The sequence below is a fragment of the Copadichromis virginalis genome, linkage group LG4 (genome assembly GCF_057382275.1).
Source record: "Copadichromis virginalis isolate Kocher_CV1m ecotype Utaka linkage group LG4, C_Virginalis_male_GT1.1, whole genome shotgun sequence".
Classification (NCBI taxonomy): Eukaryota; Metazoa; Chordata; class Actinopteri; order Cichliformes; family Cichlidae; genus Copadichromis; species Copadichromis virginalis.
In genome coordinates, this window is record NC_140621.1 from 35,923,151 (window position 1) to 35,950,414 (window position 27,264).

The 27,264-nt window shown below is 46.3% G+C and overlaps 1 protein-coding gene across 1 annotated transcript; it reads left to right on the forward strand.

Annotated features, from left to right (window-relative positions):
- Positions 1–424: 424 nt before the first annotated feature.
- Positions 425–25,488, forward strand: LOC146712079 (zinc finger protein 646). The gene is made up of 5 exons (XM_085455217.1): positions 425–622; positions 8,822–11,616; positions 12,149–13,258; positions 14,249–15,111; positions 20,835–25,488. Exons 2-5 carry the CDS (start codon positions 9,041–9,043, stop codon positions 21,257–21,259), a joined length of 4,974 nt encoding a protein of 1,657 aa, XP_085311343.1. The 5' UTR covers positions 425–622; positions 8,822–9,040; the 3' UTR covers positions 21,260–25,488.
- The last annotated feature ends 1,776 nt before the right edge of the window (positions 25,489–27,264 follow it).

Consider the following 27,264-nt stretch of genomic DNA (forward strand, 5'->3'; position numbering starts at 1 on the left):
ACCGTTATGATGCAGAGTGTAGCATGTTTCAGGTGTGTGTGAACCTGCTGCGGGGACAGAACAGCACAGGTGAGTATTTAATGGTCACACTGCAGACTTCCCAGTCCTGAGCACGAGTCTGTGCGTCATGCAGACCGGCCTCACCTTCACCTGTGTGATCGGTGCCGCACTGAGTGGGATAATAATTGGCGGCTGATTAGTGGGCACAGGGACCGACACAGAGGCGGCTGCAGGGCCCAAGGTGTGAGCGCCTGAACGAGTCCCTCGGCTCGGTTCTGTTTTTCCCTGACGGGCCGGGCTGCGGTCGGTGTGTCTGCGCCAAAATGGACACCGCAGAGTCCGAGCCCTGAGAGCCCGGAGCCGCCAGCGCGCCGTGCCGCTACAGCGGCGCGAGGACTTCACTGTGCGTGTGATGACGCGCGTGCGACCGAGCGGCGCTGCGCTCGGCTAGCAGCGGCAGGAAGTACGCTGCTGAAGCGGCGGCAGGGGGACCGAGCCAACAACCAAAAGTCGGTGATGAGCAGGGGAGGAAAAATAATCATGCCTAATCCGTGAAAGTGGCTCATTTTGCATCTCCGCGCCGTGCATCGTTCACCCTGCGGGCGCAGAGGCCATTTGAGGGGTAAGTGTGCGCTGCGAAACGCCTCGAAAACGCGGTTTTCCATCAAAGGGGGCCGCGGTGTGTTTGTCGAGATCTTTGTGTCGCTCCGGACTAGCCTGGGGTTGCTAAGGCTAGCTGGGACGCTAACCCCTGCGAGTTCCTGCAGCTTCTCCTCGCTTGTGAGTAAAGTGCGGGCTCTCGGTGGCGTGTGCGGCCCAGCCACGGTGTTTTTGTGTGTCTGTTTGTGCTTTTCTTGTGTTGAACTTCCGTTATACCCCCTTTCTGTCATAGCGGGGGGTTGCTAACGGGATAGCCGCGTGCTAACGCTAGCGTTAGCTCGGCCGTGTGTGCGTGTGTGCGTGCGCGTGCTTTCAGCGCCTCTTCTCTACAAAATGCGTCTTATACAAAGACGGAGACGGTCGGGACTCACTCCGCCGTCAATCTGCGTCGTGTTTCGCTCTGTGAGCCCCGCTCGGCCCGCAGCTGGAGACCACCAGCGGGCTCCGTTTGCGGGGCTAAAACGCGAGCTAACCCCCGTTAGCTGGGGGAAAATGGCTCGCTGCTCGAAAGCCATTTTCCGAGTGAGATGGGGTCTCAGTGAAAGTGGGCTGATGGCTGCCGGTGATCTACCAGCTCTGTTGGGAGCATCACATAGGAAAACAGCCACAGGCGTCTCCCCCATCGCTCACCCCGTCCTCCTCCAGCGGCGGAAAGCTGCGGTCTGGAGGAGGAAATGTCGGCCGGGTGTCGAGGAGAAGATGCCCCGCTTTGTCCCAGCAAATCCCGACCGAGAGGAGACAAGCCAAGGTCAGGGAGCCCCGCTGCGCACATTGGAGGCAGACCTGCCTTCGCCGGGCAGAGAGGAGCGGGGAACACCGCGGCGGGAGCGAGCGCAGCGGCTCTTTTGACCCTGCGGTAGTTTAACGAAGCAGGGCGGTTTGTTTACATGATGGAAGGAAAAAGTGACAGGCTGCTGATTGGCTGCCGCTCCCGGGCCCGATCACATCCCAGTGTGAATGAGACCCTTCGTGTGGAAAACCTGACCCACATTATCGCCGTGGACGTCTCTGTGAGCAGCCTCGGGTCCGTACGTGGGCTCCCAGCCACAAAGCGGCTCTGTTAAGTGTTAACAATGTGTTGCAGTTCAGAGTAATCCTTAAAGAGTGAAACACCAGATGGGCGCTGAGTTTATCTATTTATTTATTTATTTGTACAAACTGGGTGAGAGGGGGGTGGCCCACAAAAATTCAGTTGTTTATTTTACTTTTAGTGGAGAGGTGTGTAACTACACAAACGTTTAGATATGATACAAAGTTGGGTGGAGCTTCTGTCCACTCTGTGTGACATCATATGAATCCATGTGTAGAAAAACTGTATGAGCCTGAGTGTCAGGTATATTTTTAAACTTTCATTTGTGTCATTATTCAGATATTTTCTGTTTCAACATGAAGAAAATGAGTTTGTTCTTTTCACACAGGGGAAAAAAACTGAATAGGATCTGAAATGTTGAGAGTCACTCGGGCGGGGAAAAGGTTTCGTTTTCCTGAAGATATCAGATATTTTTGATTTGCTGTAACATGAAAACACAAGTTTCTAAAGCTGTGATGCTCGTGGGACGGAGGTGAAATCTTTGGTTCAACTATAAGTTCAGAGACGCAAAGCAAAAGCAGGAAAATTAAATGTGGACACTAAAATCTCAAATAACTCTCTCTCTCTTTGTTATACAGTTTCTTCCTTTTAATTGGATTTTGTTGAACTGAAAGGGTTTGAAGCAGATTGCTTGACTTGGTCCTGCATAAATTCACTTTATTGATCATATACGAGAGAAAAACAGTCTTTTTGTCTGAAAAAGGAAGTGATGCATTGTAAAAATAATTGCTGATTTTTCTTTTGAGTAATTGAGCTCTAATCAGTGTTTAACTGTTATTTAATAATATGCAAATCTGAATACTGTAAGATAAGCCACATGGTCAAACATGAGGGCTGTATTAGCCGTTATTCTCATTAGGTAGGTTGTTCATTGTTACTTCATTAAAAAAAACCTCAAAGCTGAAAGTGTTCAAATCAATTTCTTTGCCTCCAAATATTCACTTTATTGATCATGTATGAGACGGAAAAGCAGCAGAGAGGGAATTTGACTTTTTCTACAGGAATTTGATTAAATGTGATTATTTTCAGTGTAGTCTCTGTAAATTTGTCCTCTGATTATTCTGTGAAGCACTCGGAGGTAAACGTGCAGAATGCATTAAAAAATAAAATGCAGATATTCTGAAATAATTTATTCTCGATCATGCGCAGTTTGAAGTAATCTGAGTGTATTACAGAAATATTCCAGCGTCTCCTTTAAGTTAGTCAGAGAAACTGAAGCTCAGTGAGGATCTGAGATCCACCGTGGACCGCACACACTTCAGCTGTTTGATTCATGCGAGCGACAGGTAGAGCTGCGCCTACCTGTGGCTGATGGCAGAGCGCTAACAAGACGGTTTAAATTTCAGGTCCCTCTTCGTGTTTCAGATTCGCCTCGACACTCAGCCGCAGCCAATAAAGCATGAGCACTCTGTGAGCGTTGGAGAGTCGAATCACTGATATTTAAATGGAGTGTGTGATTTGTTCTTGTTTGTAAAGGAGAAATAAATTTGCAGCGCTTTAATCTGCAGTCTGTGTGACTGAACAGCGAGGAAATGAACGCCAGGTTACTCTGTAATGAAATCACGACTGGCCTGTTTCCCTCGCCGGTGGCGTCTCCTGTCGCCTCTGCTACTGCCGTGGGCTTTCTTTGTCCTCACATCAAACATCTGGCCGAATGCAGCACCTCCTCCCTGTTTACTCCCCCCGCTCCTCCTCTCCATCATTAAAACTCGTCGCAGTGGCGGTCTGAACATAACCTTGGCATTTAAGGGCGACCTGCTCGTTTCCGTTTATTCCTGGACTCTGCTACAGCAGCGCGATTCACAGAGTCCCTGTTTAACACACTGGGAGGCTTCACGCTTTCATGTCTTATCTTCTCCTCGATCGTTTCCTTTACATGAAAGTAACAGAACACGCTCAGGTGTCTGCGTTCATCCTAACCAGCACATATTTAGGCAGAGAAAATGTCTCGCTGCCATATTAGAATAAAAGATTTTATTAAATTTGTAAGAGAAAAGTCTTAATGTAAATGAGCTGGGGAATTTTCAGCGATTTCTAGAAAGCAAATTTTTGCCTCATTAGGTTTAAAAAAATAAATAAATAATAGAAATGCGTCCACATCTTCTGTTTGGCTGTCCCAGCTGGACAGCTCTGTGACCTCGTAGAGATGCAATGGCATGAAAACACTGATAAACTGAGTGTCAATCAGTCTGCAGCCTGAACTTGGGGCTCTCAGGGATTACTGTACATACAGTAGGCTCATTATTAACTTGGCTGTGTTTAAAATGGACATCCATCAGTAGAGCAGGAGACACATGACAGGAAGTAATGGGCAGGCTGGTTTTAAACACGTGGCTGGTAACAAGTCCATCTCTCCTTTACATGTCGGTCATGTGTTTTACTTCCTCACACAGAGTGGACAGTAAGTCGTCAGCGATGCAGTGTCAGATGCTCCGTTTCCTACTGAGAGTCTGACAAATACGTTGAAAAAGTCGTCTTTTTTTCAGCTGTTTTTTTTCTTGAGTAACGACTCATCAGTAAATGGTCCTTACAGATGTGCCAAACTTTATTAGCAGCTACTGCTGTCGTCTTTATCCTGCAGTAAACATGTTATGTTCTGCTGTACAGTTTTAACTTCTATGGGAGTCTATGGGGACTGAGGCACTACTGCCTCTGCTGGACCCCAGAGGAACTGCAAGGAGAAAAAACAAGAAGCAAAAAACAGAAAAGTGCCCGAGTTCACAAACGAAAAGCTTCATAATGATCAAGAAGGATGATAAAGATAACAAAGTCAGCTGAACACGTTGATGCACCGCAGCTCTGATAAACACAGCACTCGCCTGCTCTGAGGCGATGATGCTGGGTTATGTGCAGGAAAAGGCACCGATCTGGTTCTTGTGTCCCCGCTGGTGAAGGCATCGTGCCGCCTGTGGGCTGAGGTGGGGGGCTCTGCAGGTAAAAGCTCTGCAGGGAGATGTAGAGGAAGTTTCCCCTCACATCCTTCACTCGCTCCTGCTGCTGTTTATTTTCCTTGCTGCCTTCCTGCCTGTCAGACTGCAGCTCGTCAGCGCCTCCCCTCCTCCTCCTCAGGTTACCTCTCCTGCCAATCAAACCCTCCTCCACACCTTTATTTTCCACTGCAGCCCCCCACCCCAACCCCTCCTTTTCCCCCTCTTTCTGTTTTTCCCCTTCCTTCATTCCTTCCCCTCCCCCACGCCTCCCCTCGTGTCTCACCTCGTTTCCTGCTTCCTTCCTTTCTTTCTTTGTTCTTCTGTTTCTCGCTCATTACCGGTGAATCTGTTAATTGCTCATTAATGAAACGACTGTGGTGATAACGGTACGACGGTAAATATTTTTGTGTGGAGATTGGCGTGTTTTTCTTGCGCAGACAATCCGTCTCTGCTTCCTCTTGAATCGTTTTGAGTTCCTGGACCGATTTGTGCTGCTCAGCTCAGGTTTTCATGCTCATGTTTTATATTTAACAAACATCCAACAACTTGTCGACTAAATCACTTAAAGCTCCAACCTGCAGCACCACATTTGAGACCCGGGTGACCTCTGTCCTCTCACAGGTAGCTCACCTTTAATGAGACATGCACTGATCAAACATCCGTGGTTGATTGGGTATATTTGTGTTGATCAGTCCTGTAGTTTAGCCTCACCGCTGATATATTCGCTGCTGACTGGGTGCTGTTGGGTTTTAGAGCAAGTTTGTTTAGCTGAATTCCCATAATTCCTCTCTGTTCAGCCAAAGAGAACATAAACACAAACCCGAGACCTTAAATCCCACCTGATGACCAGGTGGTGTCCTCGTAGTGCTGACGCTATCGCCCGTGACGGCTTGTAAACCGTTTGATCCTCCTTCCTGTCAACGCTCTTTTCCCGTTAGCCAACATCTGTATTCCGGGCCTTTTCCTGCTCATAGAGATTCTCCAGTGGAGACTACACACATAACTGTGATATGTTATTTAACACAAATCTGGGTGTTTCCTTCTTCACGAAACGCCTGAGCTGTGGTCCATAAAGTTAAGCTTTAAGATTTATACTGTCTGCTGCTGCATCACAGTCGGCAGTTTGAAGCTGAGGTGGTGATGTTTACGTAGGACCCAGCTCGGCGGTCCATTACTATGTCTAACAGGAGGTTTCAGCCTCTCGGTTTGCTCACATTTAAATTAAGCTGAAATCTCAGATCAGTCGTTATAGACGTTGTTCTATAAAACCATCGTAAGCAAAGGCTGGTTCAGTTGTAATGCCATCAGAAAATCTGCCCATGAGACCCTTTGTGTTCTAAACGCTTCAGTTCCTCTGACATCCAGCAGAGGCAGCAGAGAGCCCGTACCCATTGACCCCCATGTTAACAGCCTGATACACAAACTGTGTAGGTTTATGTATATATTTCCTTTTCATAAAGTCCTGCACACGGAGACGATGTTTGGACTGTGGCTTTGGAGGACTTTATTTTAAATGATTTTTATGGGCTCAAATTGTGGTCATAAATATTTTGTACTTGTAAATCAGGATTTGTATGTGTAAAAAAGATTTGTGTGTGGACTTAGCCAAAAAATACGTGTGAAACTCTGCACTCAAGTTTCAAGTTACAAGTACGAATTTTGACCACAATTTGAGCCCATAGATTTTAAGTGACAGCCAAGTGACAGTTCTTTAACTCCCCCAGAAAACGTAAGAAACAATATTTTACATTTTCACTCTTAAAAAAGAATAATTCTTTGAGGCGTCAGTTGTAGAAAATCTAAATCTGTGCGTCTCTGCTGTGATTCATGATGTTCAGATTTGTTCATATGCTCGGTTATTGACGTCACCGACGTTATGAACGGTGTTTAAGCCAAACACTGGCCGAGGCTTGAACCTGCAGAGATGAGCTCGTGTTGGAGTTTTATAGGGATCTGTGTTATCAGGAGAAACCTGGAAAGTCTTTGAGCGGGCCTCGAGCCAGTGTTTGAACCCAGCTGTGTGTAATGAGATGAACACGAACGGCTGCTGTAATCTGCCACAGATTACAGATTACACATGAGCCTGTTAAAAAGGACGCAGACACTTTAATCCCACTGAAGGATCTGTTGAACTGATTCCTGATCAGTTTGTGTCAGACTTCCACCAAATGTCTCACTCAGAAAAATAATCACAAGCATTTTAAACTATTTTTTAAGATATACTTTTGTATATTTCTGCGAGTTGTGGTTTTGGAGAGCACATTTTAACGAGCTGTAGTTAAATTTCAGTCGTTTCTGAAGTGGAGCTGTGGCTTTTGTAGAGTGAGGACGTTTGAGCTGTCGGTGAGCTGTCGGTGGAACAAAACGCGACACCTGAAGGCCAAGCTGACCGACATTTCCTCCACTTGTGCTTCTTTAATCTGGAAAATAAGGGAATTCTCTATTTCCCAGTGAAACTCGCTGACAGGTGCAGCGCTCACTGTCACGCGATGTCTGGACAAACCTGAATCTCACGCCTCCACAACCAGCAGAAACACAGCAACTGCTCCTGGAACCATACAATAAACCGGAGCATTTTCAGTCCCAGCAAACCCAAACAGGACCGATTCATCAGCAGCATCAGCACGTCCGCTTGGACTGCTTTCTTGTCTTTAACCGACTGAGCCTGTCCTCTTTAAGTGTCTCATTTTCTTCTCACACTTGGCCAAAGAAGCATTGAGTTTGTGCCATGCTGCCATCCATCCATATTTCACAAAATCCACTCCTCCTCCTGCATGATGGGTCTGAATTTAATCCAAACAACAGTGAATATTTGTGGGTATTTACTCGCATTGTGCTCAATGCAGAGGTCCCGTTTGTAGTTTTATAGGCAGTGCAATGCACAGTGAGGCGGATCAGGTCCTGCATCACTGATATTCTGGTTTTTCAGTCATACATGTAAAGTCCAACTAATCTGGACTTTAGAGGTTCGGTCTCTGATCGGTTAGACTGCATCCCACTGGGGTCCTAACAGAAAACACAAACTATTTGATCGAGGCAGATTTTAATCAAACTGTTGTCTAATGAGTGAAAAATAAACTTTTACATTTTTTCCCTTCTCAGAACATAAAAGTGATCCAACCGTTACTGACACGGAAAAGCAGCACATTTTTCAAACTGGAAATTGATGTTTTAAATATCAAAATAGTTTCAGAATATTTCTCTTAAAATATAAATGGAGTTGCCTCACACATTGGAGGGGTTACACAAGTTTTAACAAGTTGTCACATTCAAATAAATCGGGAGGTTGAATTACACCTGACGTGTTTCCTAAAGTTTGGCCTGCTGCTCCGTTATCATCGTGCAGATCAGGTGGTTTTCTGCTCTCACCCTGCTGTGGCGACTAGGACTGGATCAGGTTTACCTGACCGTGGGCCGATCCATTCACAAGTCGGATCGTCCTGTCCAAAATTCGCAAGATAGAAGTCACTTTTGAACAGTATGACCCAAAACAACTGAGACCATGAACTACAAGACATTTTTAGAGATAAGCTAAGAAATTAGTTTCTATAAGATGGGAAATGTTTTTGCAACCACAGGTATCGCTGTCTGATGGCCTTCAGATAACATGAAGATTTAAAGCACTTACCCACTGCCTTGTTTTTTTTTCTGACAAAGAAGTTACATCCATTTAATGGTCATTTATTGGTATAATAAAAAAAATGATATTTTGTTTCTAGAGTCTTCCAGTTAAACTAATTTGAAATGTTTGGTCTGACACTTTATTAAAGCTACAGCTGATGCTTGTGCAACTGTGCTACTTAATTGTTGTGGTTAGCAAGCTGCTAGTGATCACTCGGACTATTGCTGATCCTTAAGATCACCATCCACAATTTCTATATCCAGCTATAAAATTTGTGATGCAAAAGCATAATAAAGAAAATTAAAATGATAACAGAACCTAGGACCAAACTATTTATATTAAATAATCTTTGTAGGGCTTTCCTGAATATCCCAGTCATTTTGAGATTCTGTTATAATCAATAGCAAATAGCTGAAACTTAAACTGAGGGACCTGGACTGAACTTCGAGATTTTAACAAAAGATAAGTAGGTATTTGAGTAACCTGTTTTCTTTTTCTTCTTCTTTTGTTTCTCCACAGTGATACCTCATTGGCCGGTGTGACCCCCGCAGGCCTGCCACCTCCCGGGGTGGGTCCTGATTGACCTGCGCTGACGGCTCCCAGGGAGAAAATGGCCTCCACTGCTGCCCTCAGCTAAAGAGCTAAGCCCTACAGTTTCCTCCCCCACCTCCTCAACATCACTGTTCATTGCTCTGTTGTGAACCGTGATTCCCTCCAAACGATTTGCTTTAGAGTACTATGGCAATGCATGATATGAGTCGTGCCAAGGGTTTCCCCTGTAAAGAATGTGATATGGTTTGCCCGAGTACTCCAAGTCTTCTAGAACATATGAAAGCACATTATCAGCAAGAAGAGACCGGTCGTTTTGAGTGTGAACAGTGTGGACGAATTTATAAACACGCAGCTAGTCTAGCCAATCATAAAAAATCTCACGAAGTTGGATCATTCCAGTGTCCTGTTTGTACACGTACGCTGCCCAACGCAGTAGCTTTGAAAAATCACTTACGGATCCATACTTTATCCCCTAGTAGTGCACACACAGAGGAAGAAAGCGAGGAAGTGCCCGAAGAAGCCGGCCACGACGAGAGGGACTACGGTCTCACCCAGGACCTCTCGGACGGGTTTGGGCGCTCCCATTTGAACAATAGTGGTATGGGACATAGTGTCCTGCAAAGCCACGAGACAGACGAACACGGAAAAAAAGGCTCCCCTGAATCTGACGACGCTTGGGACAGACCTTTCAAGTGTGATCAGTGTGACAGAACTTACCGGCACCACGGTAGCCTGGTGAACCACAAGAAGTGTCACCAACAAGGAACGTTTAAGTGCTCTGTGTGTTTCAAACTATTTGGCAACCTGGCTGCCTTAAACAGCCACGAGAGAACTCACTCGAAGTTCAAGACCCCTGGGGCCTCAATGGTGAGCAGCAGCAGTAGCAGCAGCAGCCTCCACGACTCGGAGCGCAGCACTGGCACTCAGTCCTCTCAAAGTGAAGACACTACCACCTGTTTCTGCCACCTCTGCCAGGTAGCGCTGCCAAATAAGGCAGATTTCCAAGAACACATTCTGCTGCACAACACTGCTTCACCTACCCTCAGCCTGCCACGGAGTTTTCCAGGCATCATGCCTCATAATCTGAGTGCTGTTCGATCCCCGGCATACACGCCGGCGCTGGGGGACCCTCTGCCTCTGCCTCTGCCACCAGTGCCGACTGAGAAGAGGGGCCCCTATGACCCCATTATGGGCCCTCCAGTCAACAACCCCATCTATACATGTGCATACTGTGGCGCAGGACACCCAGATCTGGAGACACTGAAAGTCCATTATCTAACTCATGATCCCCACCCTCCCTCCCATAGTCAGGACAGCTCCATCCTCAACTCGGAGACTCTAAGTTCTGGATCCCAGAGCTCGGTGGCCTCCCCGTCAGGAGGTCGTGTGCCCCAGGCTAATTCTCCAGATGATGAAGAGCGGCGCTTTAAGTGTGGGGAGTGTGGCAAAAGTTACCGGCATGCAGGAAGCCTGGTCAACCACAAACGCTGCCACCAAACGGGCCACTACCAGTGCACCATCTGCTGTAAGCAGTACCCTCACCTGGCAGCACTACATAGCCACCTACGAAGCCACAAGGGTCGTCCTTCCAATCAGCCTATTAACAATGACAGCAACGACTGGCTATCCCCAGAGCCCCTGACTCTGGACTCGCAGCAGAGCTACGTCCAGGAAGGTAGTGGTGCCACCACTCCAATCTCCCTGCCAGGAAATCTCGGCGAAGCTGCCCACTTTGTACCAGATGGAGGCCACAGCAGTGGGCTAGACTCTCTTGAGTTCCATGATCGCTTTGATGGCAGCTCACTCTCCCAGAGCAGCTCTGCTCACCGGCAAGCCGACCGACACGTATGTGCCGACTGTGGTGAGATGTATGGCGATGTGTCTGGCATCAAGTCGCACATGTGTCCCCGCCGTGGCCAGCAGCAGCAGCAGGCCAATATGTCCAATGGTTTTATGGGGAATATGAACTACCATAGCTCCAGTGGAACCTCGCTGCCTGCTGGAAGCTCCAGCAGCCTGAAAGAAGGCGGCAGTCAACGACAGTATCCTCAAAGTGGAGGCAAGAGAATGGGAAGCAATGACAAAGATGACGATGATGATGGAGAGGTGTATCAGTGCTCAGTTTGTGGCAACCACTATGCTAGTTTGAGAGCTCTCAGAAGTCACCTGCGTAGTCATGCCAACAACCCCACAGGGCCAGGACCCTCCAACCTGCAGCAGGACTGGAGGATGATCTGCTGTACCTGTGGCCAGACTTTTGCCAGAAAGCAGGATCTCCTGAATCATCAGTTAATCCATGGGCCCCAAAGGCCAGATGGTCAGCAACAGGGTATTGCAGGGAGTTCAGCCAACGGCAACGAAAAGATGGATGGCCGGAGCCACATTTGTGTTGACTGTGGCATGTTTTTCGCCGATCGCCACCATCTGATCACCCACCTGTGCCCTGGGAAGAATCGAGGTAACTCGATGAACAAGCCCGGCCTAAATGGAGCCAAAGGGATGTCTGGAGGAGAGGGCGTTGGCGGTGGTGTCGCTGGAAGAAGTTGTGACGTTGGCGCAGATGGACGTAGGCCAATGGTCGATCAGAGTGACAAGCCCCACAAGTGTGACCAATGTGGGCGAGGATACAGACACCCATGCTCTCTCCTTAACCACAAGAAGTCCCACAAGACCGGTGTTTTCCGTTGCCTTGTCTGCCAAAAACGTTACTACAACCTGCTGGCTCTCAAGAATCACCAAAGGACCCACTTTGACTTAAAGAGGTAGGTCTTCTGCCAGTTTCGAATGTCTCTCAACAAATTCTTTAAAAAGTTAACATTAGAAACAGTTAATGGTAGTGCCTACTGGAGGTCAAATCCAAAATTATCATGTTACTCTTGTTTTGTAAATAAAGTAAAGACGTTAATAAAGTTTTGTTTATTTTTATATAAATTTTGTAGCTATTTTACAGTTATAGGTACTGAGCACCAATTGAGGCATGTGACAAATTAAAACTGTTTGGCTAATAAAGTTCTCATTTTGTCAAAGTGAGTTTTTTGACTTTAGTTGGCAAGATTTATGGATAACATTTTCATTGGTTTTCATCTAAACTTTGAAGTACAGGAGAATTGTTGCCAAAGTAGGTAGGGGTCTGAGGCTAGTAAAACTGCTGAGAACTGCTAACCTTATTAAGAATCTGACTTAGGCCACCCTAGAAATACCTACAAAGTGTCATTTTGCTTTTGAAATGTACTGAAAGAGATATTGCTGTTTTTTGTTTTTTTTTCTCTTTACCTTTGCCTATTTTTGCTACAGGCACAAGTGTGAAGAATGTGGCAAAGCCTTCAAGATCCAAAAGCAATTGATCAACCATCTCCGTCTCCATGAAGAACACCGAGCCAAAGGCCTTGTTCGGACCGGCCCAAACGGTTCCCGCTTCCAGCAGCCTGACCCATCTCAAATGCAGACTATGAGAGGGGAGCCATCGAAGGGCCAGGTGATGGGGGTCAAATACAGCCACCAAGGGTTCAAAAAGCCCTACTCGTCAGCCGGTACTTCCAGACCCCAGAAGTTTGATCCTGCCGAAAGTGCACGGCGGCCGTTTGCCTGTGAAGAATGTGGAAAGACTTACCGCCATGCGGGCAGCCTGGCCAATCACAAGAACCTTCACAAAATTGGAGAGTACCACTGCAATGTTTGCAACTCTACATATCCGAACAGGCTTGCAATGAAAAACCACCTTCGTCTCCATTTTGCCCAAAAGAAGCACAACTGCCAAGAGTGTGGCAAGGGCTTCCGCACCCAAAGGCAGCTCGCTACCCACACTACAGCCGGCCTGTGCAAAGGCCCACAAGGCCCTGGCGCTCAGATGGATTTCGAGTGCGACGGCTGCTGCGAAGGCTTTGCCACAGCTGACGAGCTCGCGGCTCATGACTGTCCAGCCCAGCACCTGCCTTCATCGTCCTCCACCAACACCTCGACAACCATCAGTACCGAGAAGAACTCTGTAGACATGGACTCTGACGAGAGGCCCTATGCCTGCGACCTATGCAGCTGCGCCTACAAACACGCCAGCTCCCTGTTGAACCACAAGCACACCCACAAGACCGGAAACTTCAGGTGCAACTTCTGCGACAAGCCCTATACCAACTACATGGCTCTACGCAACCACATGCGCATCCACACGCAGCGGAAGAAGCACATCTGCCACACATGTGGGAAAGCCTTCCGACTGGCCCGGTTCCTCCGCAACCACCAGAAAGTCCACGAGGAAGGCGCCACCCCGTTTGGCTGCCCCACCTGTGGGAAGAGTTTCCAGGGGAGGTCCGGTCTGGCCAGGCACCGCTGCGGGGACAACCAGGTAGGCATGGAAGTCAGGAGGAAGGCCACTGCACCCACGGGAGAGGGCGAAGAGTGTCGGTACACGTGAGTTCTCGTCAGTTGTTTGTGATTCTTCGAAGTTGAAACAAACAAATAGTGAAGATAAATTTAGGTCTCTACATGTCTATTACAGGTATATGATCTCCAATCCGGCTTCCTTGGGACCATACGCGTGCCGGAATTCGGATTTTTCTGAAGTTTGGACAAATTGAATTAGTGGAGAGACCAGATAAGTCAACCCCGTTTGCTTACAGTTAGCATATATCAGACATTTTTAGGCTAGCCTCAGTCAAACATGTCATGTTCAGATGTACTGTTTACATGCTTTGTTTTTTCGAACTCTTTAAGTAGTATTTTGTGTGCAGCATATTGAAGTGTTGATGTTGTGTGTTCCTTGCTTCTGTTCTGATTTTGATTGCAGTCTTTGTGTTTATTCTGACACTGGTTAGCTAATAGATTAGGAACTGCAGTTATGTGATGGGGCTGTTGCATTTTGATGTTCTGAAAGGGAAGATTAGGAAGTATTTGGAGCTAGCTGCACTGCACATGTCCACAGGTCACCAGTCTTAACACCTACAGGAGTCTTGATGCATGGTAGTGGTTCTTTGGGCATGTTTGATGGTTTCTCATCACTACATTCAGTATCCAAAGAAGGCTGAGACAGAAGGTTGTTTTATTTGTGCAGTGCAGGGAGCAGCAGATACCTTCCAGTTCCCTACACTTGTTTCTCCATAGTGTCTCCCATGTCCCTCCCTCCCTCACCCACCCAGCAGTCCTCTCCCCTATGACCTGTGTAGAAATCATTAATGGTACACCACTTTGTAGACTTCTTTGAAAGCTTTGAGCCGGATTTCAGATCATATACCTGTATGTGCAACATCCTAGATGATGACTAGTAAAAATACTTGAAATACTTCTCCAGAAAAAGTGGTAACCAGATGAATTTGGCTACAGCATTGAAATCGGACATCCATGTTCCGTTGCTAATCTCCTTCCTCTCTCCTCCACCCCTCTTCTTTGTTTGTCCCTGCACAGATGTGATCAGTGCGGCCGTTCCTACCGCCATGCCAGCTCCCTCCTCAACCACAAGAACACCCATACTGTCGGCATCTACCACTGCGCCGTGTGCCTCAAGACCTACTCCAACCTGCTTGCCCTGAAGAACCATCGCCGTATCCACTCTGAGACGCGGCGCCACCGATGCCACGACTGCGGAAAGGCCTTTCGAGTTTCCTCCCAGCTCTACAACCACCGGCGTGTACACCAGAAGCAGCGGGAGCTGACCTGCCGGTCCTGCCAGCGAGCCTTTCCCACGCAGGCTAGCTTCAGGCTCCACATGGAGATCACTCATGGCCAGACACCGCAGCCCCGCCAGCCCAGAACCCAGCAGCCCCGCCCAGGGGGCTCCCAGGACCTGGGCTGGGGGTCAGGCCTGGACCTCACCCTGATGCAAGAGCAAGGACTCAATCCCAGCAACGTCGCCAAAGTCCGCGGCCAAGGGAGCAACAGCGAGGTCGTCAAGTCCCATGTCTGTGACCAGTGCGGTCGCTCGTACCGCCACGCCAGCTCCCTGCTCAACCACAAGAACAGCCACAAGACCGGGACCTACTTCTGCAGCTCATGCCAGAAGGAGTTCCCCAACCTGATGTCCCTGAAGAACCACCGGCGCATCCACACTGAGCCCAAACGCTACCAGTGCCCTGACTGCGGGAAGTCCTTCAGGGTGTCCACTCAGCTCATCTGTCACCGCCGCATCCACACCAAGGAGAAGCCGTTCTCCTGCCAGCAGTGCGACAAGCGCTTCTCCTCCAAGTCCAACCTGAGGCACCACATGAAGGTGCACTGGAGCGGCTCATCGGCGCCTCCACCCATGTCCATGAGAGCGCCCAACTTCCTGGGTATGCCTGGCGGCCCCTTCATATAAGCTGCAGGGTGAGGGGGGGGGGGGGAGGTGGTGGTGATGATGGTCTTAGTGGGGCTGGGGGAGGGGGGGGTCACATGCCGAAGATTGTGGAGGTGCCAAAAATGTAGCGTAGCCTTCCTCATTGACCATGTGTGGCTGTGGTGTGTGTGGAGGACAGACTGACGTGACGCCCCACACACACGCACGCACACACAGACACACACACACCCTCACAGAGCACTATGCTGCCCCGCACGCTGACTGACAGGCAGACTGGACTGACCCCCTGCTGCATGTTGCCTTGTTATGTTTCCCTGCCACGGACTGGTGCACCACGAGGCCGCAGCCATCAAGCTGCACCCAGATGGAGCGCGGGAGTCTGATTGGTCCTGTTTCTGATGGTGTTTACAGGACGTTTTCTTCCCGTGGCCTTCGTCACAGTGTTTCTAATCTGGTCTGGAGAGACTGTTTTGATCAACAGCGTGCAGGCCAGATTCGTGTTTTGTACCTTTATCCTTTTGGCCTGGAGGCAGCAAGGACTTGTGGGAACTTTTAGGACTGAACATGGACACTTTGGACTCAGAGGGACTGCTTTAAACGTGTGTGTGTATGTGTGCGTGTCTTCTTGTGTGTTGCAGCGGTGACCACTTCCTGACTTCTTGTTCACACGTGTGGACCCGGAGCTGAGAGACCGCTGCGGCTTGCGTGCGGTTTAAAATGGCCCTTCTCCCGTAGCGCCTGAAGTTTGATTAAAGACGTGATCAGTTTTTAAAAAGAGGGTTTTCAGACTTCCTGTAGCGCGTCCTGTTTGTGAACACGCTAATGCTGTGAACGGAACACGTGTCATATGTTCAAACCAAACGTTCTCATGTGAAAATGACTGTTGGAGTGGTCGTGGACCATTTCACCGCCCACTAATGGGCAGCGACAGGGCGTCTGTGTAAGATGAAGAATCACAAGACGACTCCTTTTAATCTGATCATCAGCTGATTGGCGTTTAAATATTTTTCCTCAGGCCTCCGTCTTATCACACCAGCAGAGTTCATACCTCAGTCTGATTTTATATCCAGTTTTTTATATTATTTAAACTTTATTTAAACGGGGATGTTCGTGGGTTGGTCCGAGCTTTCATTTAGGAAACTGTACATGCAGCGAAGTGTCCTGATTTAATTTCACCTCTTTGAAGCAACAAAAAAGAAAAGAGAGAATCGCCTCCTTTCATTACGTTTCCTCACCAATCAGCAGACAGCATGACACTAACAGGAAACAACCCGATCAAAGTATAAAACAACACGGAGGAAGTCCAAGTCCACCAAACTAACTGAATGTATTCAGACATTTGCACCAAGTCGAGAGTAATACGTTATGTTTCGGTTATAGTTTGGGTCTCGTCTGCCTCCACGTCAGCCTCACGAACCGTTAAAAAGTTAGCGTAGTTTAACAAAAATCATATAACAAAGGTTAACGGTGCCGCCGTGTCATTGTGTAAGAACGTTGGTCTACACACAGCCGATCACTACACATCGTTAATTATCCTTTCACTGTTAAATATTAAAGGTTAATTAACTGTCAGTATTTTAAAACGTTTGCTTCCTTTGCTCGAGCTCCTACAGATTTATAGATCAGAGACTTCCTGAAGGAGGAGGTTGGAGGAAACACTCAGGAACATCAGCAGGAATGACGGCTGCTTCCCTTATTTCTCGTTTTAGGCGTCGTTTCATTTTCAGTGCAGGGGGAAAAAAACCGTTTTGGTGGTTGAATGCGTCAAACGGTTCAAAGTGAGTAAAAGACTCGGAGCTTCCAAACGACCTTCGACCTCACGACGGACGCTAAAATAAACGTGTCAGAGAGTGAAACTGAATCCAGCTGTTTGGAAACAGACATGTCGAGTTAGTGTTAAATAATCGTGTTCACGAGATCCACTCTTTCAACCCCAGAAGGATTTGTTTTTAACAGATGGCATTAACGCAACAAACCCATGGACTTCCTGTCTCACAGGGGCGCTCTCGAGCTCTTCCAGAATAAATGAGACTGTGGAGCTGAAAAGCACTCGTCTGGTTTTAGGCAGAAATCCTCGAGACGGTAGATTCACTTCCATTTTTACAGTTCTTTTAGTAAGACACATTTTTGTGAGTGTGATGTCACAGCGCCACGAGCCAGAAGCAAATGTAGCCGGTGTGATGTCACCCATTTTCTTGCTGCCTCGCCTCCATCTGAACCGAAGGTGTTTAATAAGGAAAGAAGAACGTTTTATTGGTGTCTGCAGGTGTCGCCTCCTGGTGGTCATCATGTAGAGCGCAGTTTTAAGGCATCTTTTTAAACTCAGAAGCTACGAGCAGCTTTTATTCCTGCGGGTCACAGGAAGTGGAAATCTCAGCAAAAACCAATAAAAATCCTTCAACTTTCATTAAAAAAACACGAGGGAAAACAATCCCCTGTGATCGATCTCCATGACAACACTCAGACCTCTTTGCTGTTTGCAGTGAAAACGACCCTCCCCTGCCCCCGGTGTTCAGTAGGTGTAACTGCAGCGTAAAAAGCTTTCCGGAAACCAACAGCTCCACCTTGAACTGTCCGTTCTCGCGCTTTACGTCCACACGTATGAACAGGAAGTGACCCCTCCCCTCCTCTCTCCAGCCCCAGTAAGTATGATAAAACAAAAAGGCGAGGCCTGAGCGGCGGGAGGCGAGCGGCTGTACGAACTCGACGTTTCTGCAAGAAGGAAAAAAGATGACAGATCATGTAGTAATTCATTTATTTATATTATCATTATTATTAACACTTGTAATGGACAGCGCTAGTGTTTAGGATGTGAGTTTAGAGCTGTGTTGATGTAAACACCCCGCCCTCCTTTTACCCACAATGCCCCTCTCTGTGGACTCCACTGAGGACCTGAAACACGCCGGAGACGCTCTTCTTGCCTTCTTTCACGAGTGATGATGTGACGCTCCTTCATCCCTCTCTTCTTCCATATTTATCTCCTCCTCCTCTTCATCAAATCAGACTGAAAGGGACGCCTCGGTGTGCTCGCCGACCTTTCTGTTCCTCTTTATGGTAACCTCCTGTATTTATTGGTGTTTTGTTCCTTTTTATTTAATTGTTTGGGAAGCGTGTGTGTGTGCGTGTTTTCAGCACTGGTGCTAGTTTAAAAAGAAAAGTTAAAAGTGAAGCCGTGCAGTGACCGTCAAGTGCTGTAGGAGTCCGTGTGATCTAGAACACAGAAGTAATAAATGTCCATCCTCCGTCTGGTTGTCCTCGCCATGCCTGCTCTTCTCTGTGTCACACTTTCCGCCTGCATTTCAACTAGTTTGTAGAGAAGAAGAAGAGGACTGGTTTGGCACAACTACTACTCCCCGCCCCCCCAACCCCCACCCCTTTTTTTTTTCTTTTGTTTGAGTTCTAACTTTTGGTTTCCATGCATATATATGTAATGCTTACTATACACTTTTATAAACTATGTTTTGATAATTCATTTCGTAACAGAAGATCTTGTCCATAAACTATAACCCTACTGCTGAGTACTGAAAATAAATAGCTGAAAAACACAGTGACACTCGGTGTTTTCACTCCGTCCACATCGACGTCTCTCCCGGCACCTTCACTGGTGTTGGCAGGAAGTTTGTGCAGAACCTGCTGAATGCATCTCCAGCTTTTAGTATCAGAGTGCAGACGGTCTGAAGGTTTTTACAGCGTCAGTGAAGTAAAGTTGTTTTCACACGACTATGAGTCTAATGTTTGTGACACACACAGCTGCTATTACCGTATTTTTTATTTATTTATTTATTTTTTGGACCTTAAGGCGCACCGGATTATATGGCGCATTAAGCGAAACAAAACCGACTCATTCTTCTTGCTTCCTCCACTTCTGTACCATTGATTCATTAATGCTGTATTCTATCACAGCAGCTCTGTTCCCGTGTTGTTGCAGTAAATTAATGACTAACCTCGTATTGTGGATGAATAATCTCAGTTGTTCTGACTGAAGTTTGGTCCGTTTACAGCATCCTGCCATGTGATTGCATTTGTCTCTAACCATCAGGGACCCTCACATTAACTTTTATCGATTGGAAAGAAGTTAGCGTTCATCCTCCAGCTTCACTGTGTTTATGCTAACATAGCTGTTTCACTAGCGATCATGTAGCACATCATTATATACCAGCTAGCCCAAGGACCCAGGACCCAGATTCCTCCGTGAGGCTCCAACAATCCATCAAGCAGTGCGGCTTCGTAGCTACCAAAGTCGTACTAAAACATTTTTTTGACAGATTTTTGAGCGCCGTGTAGCACATAAAATCGGTTCAAGGTCAGTAAGCACAACCAGAATTCATACATAAGGCACACTGTCAATTTTTGAGAAAATAAAGGATTTTAAGTGCGCCTTATAGTGCAGATAGTACGGTAATAAAAATCCAGGTTTCACTCACTGAAGGAAAAACTGCAGTTTTTATCCCATAAATGATGTTTGCTCATTATTAGATGTGTTTAATTACTATTAATAAGTTACTCTGAGTCACAATGATAATTCAGCATCACTATGTTGTTAATGTAAAAGCTGACAGCACAGAGTTATGAAATGTGTGACAGAAACTTTAAGGTTTTTCTGTGTCATCACTGATGATTTTGGATCTTTGGACACTTCTCCCCCAGGAAACAGCCGAAGGTGTTATCATTAAGTTATCATTAGTTCATAATAAGAGCAAACATACAGCTTTGTCGGTTAAAAGACGATCGAGTCGCTGATGTATAAATGGGTTTTTTGTTTTAAGGCAGGGGTGGGGAACTCCAGGGCCGGTGTCCTGCAGGTTTCAGATATCACCCTGAATTAAATGAGTTCATTAACAGGCCTCTGGAGAACACATGTAAATCATCTGTGTGGATCGAGGACACGTTTAAAACCTGAGCACATCGACCCTCGAGGCCTGGAGTTGGACACCCCTGATTTAAGGCACCAGTAATTATGTTTGTTAAATGAAATGATTTTGTAATTTTCTGATGTTTATCTGAGGATTTAATTCATGTGTTTATTTTCTGCAGTCTAATGTTGATGATGACAATCTGATCTTTAATTCACACTAAAAAACATAGTCACGTAATTAAAGTGTTTTAGCGTTTATCGGACACGTAGTCGTGTGACACGTTTGTAGTTTATCAGTTTATAATGAAACTCTTCACATCCTGTGACTTTAATTCCTTTTTTAGAAAAATCTCACGAGCGTCAGAAACGTGATGCCGTTCATTATGGTCCTGCATATATAACCCATGTATGTGTTCACGTGGCTCACACCTGTGCAGGGCTTTGACAGCTGAGGAGACAAGATAAGAGGTACGGAAGCAGCCAATCACAGGAGCTGCAGGCAGTGCGTGACAGGCGTAACACAGGTGTTACTGTTCAGATATTTCCCATCAGTGTTACCTGAAGGAAGCTCGAGATGGTTGCACAGCACACTCCCTAAAATAAACCCTCCGGCTTTGCTTCGTATTCGGCCGGTCGTTCTCGTCACTGACTTGATAAATGACACACTCGAGCCGCTCGTTTCAAAATTCCAAAGAGAAGTTTGGAGGCTTTGGGGGTGTTTTCCAGCTTTTCCTGGTTGGAAAATTGGAGTGACAACATAATATTCCAACTCTGTGATTGGCTGATCTGACAGTGAGCTTCAGAGCCAACAGACCCTTTGTGGGTTACCCTGAACTGAAACCTTCGTGTTTCTCTCCTCCCAGATCTGAGGCCGGTGGTTTCGAGCAGCAGCTCCAGGAGCTTCGTCTGCGGCCAATGCGGTCGCTCGTACCGCCACGCCAGCTCCCTGCTCAACCACAAGAACAGCCACAAGACCGGGACCTACTTCTGCAGCTCGTGCCAGAAGGAGTTCCCCAACCTGATGTCCCTGAAGAACCACCGGCGCATCCACACTGAGCCCAAACGCTACCAGTGCCCTGACTGCGGGAAGTCCTTCAGGGTTTCCACAGCACTCATCTGTCACCGCCGCATCCACACCAAGGAGAAGCCGTTCTCCTGCCAGCAGTGCGACAAGCGCTTCTCCTCCAAGTCCAACCTGAGGCACCACATGAAGGTGCACTGGAAGAGCCCGCTGCTGTCCAGAAGCCGGTCTTCGGCCTTCCTTGCCGTCTCCTCCAGACCTTTCTGACCATCCGGCCTCGCAGTTCTCCTCCGAGCTTGTCCAGTCTGACAGACCCGGACAGCATCGTCTCCTCCAACATGTTACGACCCTGCTCAAAAGCCGCAACATAAAAAAGGCGACGAATACCACACCGGACTAGGTGTGGCCAATTAGCACCATCTGAGCACATTGAGGAGATTAGGGGCTTGCTAGGGGCGTAACAAACAATATGACCGTATAATTCAACCTCAATTTAATCCTTCCGGCTGAAATCTGAACTAAGATCCACATTCAGGAAAGTTTCCCCAAATCATTTTGTGATGTCACAGTTCAGAGGGCGAATCAGCAGAGATCCTCACGTACCTGTTAGCTGCCTCGGCTGTTATCCTTACATTAAACTAACGGAGAGCTTGGTGCTCATTGATTGGCTGGACTAACCGTGTCAGACTTTTGGTTTACATCTGGTTTCGATTTTTTCAGTTCCTGTCTGGTGAGATTAGGGCACCAAAACCTGATGAGGCTGAGGTTCAGCTTAGATTAGCTAGACACAGATGTCCTGTGGTGGATGGACGACGTGGCTCGGCCAAGCCGTAAATATGGTGGTGACGATGGTAAATGGCCTGTGTTTGTATAGCGCTTTACTAGTCCCTAAGGACCTCAAAGCGCTTTACACATTCAGTCATTCACCCATTCACACACATTCACACACGATGACTTATAATGATCTTTTAACAACCTGATGACATTTGAAGTGGCTGAGTTGAAGCAGCGGCCTGTAGTTTGTGTAGTTATCAGGCAACCTGATGATCTTTGTTAGCCAGTGTATAACTGATGGATGTCGTCCGTTGGTTTCTGAATGTTTGAAACCTCGTTGTTGGCGCCGTGTTGGGTTTGAAGTGGCCATATTTGAATAACAGCTGGGTTGTTATCACAGACTGTTTGGGGAGTGTCGCACAGACGGAGTTACCTGCTAACCAGTGCTCAGTAACATCCAATGAACAATCTCAGATTTCACTGTGCACCTAAACTCTTGCCCCGCCTCCTCAGACCGTCTCTTAGCAGCAGACGTATTATTGGTCTGAAGCCTCACAGACAGCTAGCAGCCACAGCCGCCTGTGTCACCATCCATCTGTCAGTCAAAGAGGCCACGCCCCCATACATAGCAGACCACATAAAACTGGAGCCATGCAGCTGTTTAGTTGTCTCTAGTGGATGTTAGAGAAAGTGCAGGTCGCCTGCGTTGCCCAGGAAGTGTAAAACTAAATGTTTAGCATTTCCAGCGTTTCTTTGATAGAATATTTCATCATGTCCACCAACTGCAGCAGATTTAAGCAAGTCAGAGGAAACTGAAACCCTCACAGCTGGTGTTCAGGTTTGCTGTGTGACGAGGACCTCTCCGGACTTTTGCTCCTGGTGGGAACTCGAGTTCCTCCCCGGCGATACTAACGGTGCTCAGGTCTTTGACCCCGCCTCAGACAGACCTCTCTGACGGTTGGCATGTTCTGGCTCCTCGGCAGCAGACACCAGGGGGATTGTGGGTCTTTTTAAAAAATTTTCTCAGTGTTTCTGATTATTGCTAAGGATGAAAACTCATCATCTTCCTCAGCTGTTGCTGTACCCCCGAGGGGAGGCTGAAATCTGACGTGTGGTTTGTGAACTTTCTGGAGGCCTCTGTTCACCTTCCTCCTCACCTGGTCCCCAAAATAAAATCCAGTTAAATATGGAGGCCCAGTGCTGTCACTTCAAAGGAGAAAATTGATCTCGTAATAATAATAATTTTTTTCTTATAATGATGTGAAGTTTTCTATTTTTTTCTTTGTAATTATAACATCAAGTAACTGTTTAGGTTTAGATGTTTGTAGACGAGCTCTGGTGTGTAAACTAAAGCTCTGATAGGTACTTAGGTGATTACTATTAGAGAAATAAATGACATCATACTGTGTGATAATCTGGAGAGTAATTTGTGAGATTATATCGGTTCATTTATCTCCTCGTCTGGATTTTGAGGTTTTTTTCTGTGATAAATCTGAGAGAAACGGATGAAACGCAGAAATGTTTCCCTGCACGCGTCCATCAGAGGTTGGACGCCACTGTGGGTTTCCTCTGTGGACGAAGCTGGTGTCAGGAGCCACGCAGTTTTGTCTCTGAGGAAAATCAGTGAAAAAACAGACAAGCAGAGACAACAGTGCACCCTCGACTTCAGTCAGACTAACTGGAGTTTGGACCACAAGCCTGTGACTGTCAGACACAAACTAAGATGGAGAACACTGACGGTACTGATGTGATGCGTTTGTAGCTGATTCTTTAGGGACTTCCTGCTCATCTCTGTATCTCTGTGTCTATTTCCTCCCGTTAGCGCTGTGTTATTCACGGTTTTTACAGTTTTACATTCACAGTTGACCCTCTGCGTCTTTACAGCTGTCTGGTAACTCTTTCATGTCTAATTAAAGCATAGTGGACCCAAAACCGAACCTTGTGGAACTCCCGTTTTCTAATGTTCGAGAGACATGAAATAACGTGCTGCTGTAACCTCAGAGAGCCGTGAGAACACGCGAGATCAGGTTGGTTCAACCCAAGTATTAGTGTGATTAATTACTTGTTTAGATTTAGACTTTTCTGTTGTTGCCACTTCCACCCATTTGATAAAGCGGGTTGGTCAGCGTCTGGAAGCCTGCCGAGGGGCTGTACCCCTGTCATATGTATGTTTTGGGGATGCCCTGTTGTCCCAGACGTCAGGGGTGGATCTAGAGACATTTCTTAGGGTGGCAAAATCAAAGCCGTTATTTTACACACTTGCAGGTGTTACATCCTTTAATATGAATTATACACTGTTATAAAACATCAAATGCAGTAAGTATACACACGTTTCGTATAAATATACTCTAACTTTTTCTTACCCCACATAATTAAGCATTTCAGTTACATAAAATGTGAATTTTGATTCTGTGTTTAGCCTGGATGGTCTAAGCAGCTTGGAAAGAAAGCTTGAAAGAAAAAAAGCATCTGGGCTTCTTTTTTTAAGTTTTCTTGAAGACGTTTCATTAAAGAAGCTTTTTCAGTTTTAAGCGCAATTGGTGGAGAGTCCCAGATTTTAAGCCCTATGGGAGTGTCCGCAAGAGGGTCATGGATCCCCTATTGGTCCTCTACCTAATGGGGGGGTCCATGACTGAAGAAGCTTCTCGAATGAGAGGTGGGACGTCCAGACTTTTCTTTCCATGCTCCTTAGGCTACAATGACCTGGATGGATGACTGAGAACCTTCACAAACATAGCCTGTATCATAAATTAAGCATGCAGAACATATAGAAAGCTACATTGTTGCTTAAATTTACACAAAATGTCAGAAATCTACAGCATCATGAAACATTTTTCACCAGAACTGTAAACCTATTTTTTCATGATGTATGAGGTTAACCCTCCGGGCTCCAGGGTATAACTGCTCATTATTTACTACAGTTTGATTTTACCTTTAACAATATTTTTGCCTCACATGTCTGAATTTACAGTTATTCTTTCATTGACACATTGTAAAAAAAATAAAAACCAAGTAGGGAAAAAGTTCTATTTTTTACCTGTTTAGTGAATCACTTTCATAACTTTAAATGCAAATATAAACTGTAAATTTTATTAACTTATGCACACATGTTGTAAACAATAAAGTTATACGAAACTATTTACCCTGATTTGCAGCCACCCTATCATTTATATAACCATTTTAAACTAAAACGAGAGAACAATCAGGTGTCACAGTTAAGATGATACTCAAATTATTCAAGTTAGTCCACAGAGGAGAGCACCACAGGCCTGACAGCAGGAGGTGCATCACTCAGCGTTTATGCTGCAATCCGTCTTTGGTGGCTTTTTGGCAGCAACTGTGATAGTGTTGTTCTGACACACACAACAAAACAAAAACTACACACTAACTACACACTCCAAACACGCTACACATCACAAAACTCGCTCTCAGCGCCATCATTCCCAAAACGTTTCTCTGTTCCTACCAAATAATTAAATCCCACATTGTTCCGTATCATTTTTATTGGTCGACATGTTTACACTTTTCCACTAGTAAGAAAAAGTGGTACGTGATTTGGAGGTGTGGCATGTTGTTTGACCCCAGAGGGTTAATAACACTCACCTTCATTTCATTTCCACAGTGTAACAACTAGAAATCTGCAAATGCCCACAGTGTTGATTCAAAATGTGCTCTGGGACAATCACAGGCATCGGTTGCTACTGACAACAAGAAATAAAGGTATGGGCTGAACCATTTTTTAGTGGTGTTGTAATATATTCAGTTTTAGAATTTATATTCAGTGCTAACTGTAGCTAAGCTCAAAGTGTTAATGCTAGCTTATGTTAATAAACTTAATTGTGATAAGCAAAGCACAAAGGGTGGCAAGAGATTATTTTAGGGTGGCACATGCCACCCCTGTAGATCCGCCCCTGGCAGACGCATAAAAACGTGAACTAAAATGTAAAACATTGAGCTGCATGTTTAAAGCCGGACTTTTATATAAAACTAAATTATTTACGAACAACTGATGTTATAAAACCTATACACGAGAGCTCGAGATCAGCTGTCCCCCAAACCAGGGCTGGACTGGGACAAAAAATCGGCCCGGGCATTTTGACTAGAGACCGGCCCACCAAAAATGTGACGTCATTCAGGGGTAAAACCGCAAAGGATTCTGGGAACTTGTGGCAAGAGGTACTAGCGCATGCAGGCTTTCAATTGAACTCAGTTACACAGCGATAAAAAGAAACACAAAAAAATGGCAAGAAGCTGTTGTATTATTAACTGCAATAGCCGGTGTTGTGCCAAAAAGCGATTGTCTGCCAGAAACTGATTTCCGGTATTTGCCAAAAACTGATTGCTCGTATTTAAATTGCTATAAGTAACTTGCTGGGCTATAATATGTGAAACATATGTCAAATGCATCCCTCATGGATGACATAAAGTCATCTCTCCATCTCCATCTCCAGCTCTTTTATTTCTCTCTCTCGCTCCATCTCTCTCTGCTGCTCTTCTGTCTCCTCTGTCACAGACTTCTCCACTTTTGATGATAAATCAGCCGGTGCAACATGTAAGGATTGGCACAATTTGTTAAGATTTTGAGGAGTTTGAGAAACTAACCTTAAGCATAAAATAAAATTTACTATCAGTAACTTCATAGCACCCGCCCAGCAGTATTTAAACTCCGTCATGCTAGCTAGTAGCAGTACGAGTTATTCTAAGCGACTGTAAAAAGTCAGCGCAACAAAAACAAACTCCAACTAAACTTGGTTTATATCTGACACAGACAGACAGCAGGTCATAACTTCTTACCTGAAGTTCAGTTCCTCCGCCACTATGACCGGCGGCCGCCTCGGGTCTCTCCTCCTCTTGCCTCCCCTTTCCCTTATCTACCTGCTGGCCTCCACCACTTGCTGATGTTGCTAAATCTGTGGAAGCTATGCCATAGCTACCGCCAAACAATTCAGTTATTTTTACACATTTGGCAGCGTCTGCCTGAAGGGCTTGTTTCCTTTTGGCCCTAATTTTTTCTGCACCTCATTTCCTTTTTTTGTTCTCCATTTTCTTTAGTTCGGCTATAAGATTGCTAAACAAGGGGGAGGGTGCATCCGACCTCCTTGGCTGTAATTGGTCCAGCCCAGAGTCGATCATGACCAATTGGCCAATCCAACACCTTTCATTATTTATACCCTGCCAAAAAAAAAAATCAAAAAAAAAAAAATCGATCGGCCCATAAAAACAAAAAATCGCCAGCGGCCCACCGGGCAAATGCCCGGTATGCCCGATGGCCAGTCCAGCTATGCCCCAAACCAACCAAGCCAAAGATGTTTCCTCCATTTCAGCTTCTCTGCAGTGGAAATCTGTAGTTTCAGTTCTCTGCTGATGACTGCGGATCAAGAACGCACATATCAAACGCGTCATTTCATTAGCTGCACTGTGCTAGTACCAGATTGGACTCCGCTGTTCTTTCAGTGGAGTCTAAACAACATGAAGAATTAATCTTTATGCTCAGATTC

Bases quoted from the DNA above. Each gene is read 5' to 3' on its own strand.
- LOC146712079 (XM_085455217.1), top strand. From the start codon at position 9,041: ATGGCAATGCATGATATGAGTCGTGCCAAGGGTTTCCCCTGTAAAGAA. The intron at 11,617-12,148 runs GTAGGTCTTCTG...TTTTTGCTACAG, and splicing joins ACCCACTTTGACTTAAAGAG to GCACAAGTGTGAAGAATGTG. The intron at 13,259-14,248 runs GTGAGTTCTCGT...GTCCCTGCACAG, and splicing joins GGCGAAGAGTGTCGGTACAC to ATGTGATCAGTGCGGCCGTT.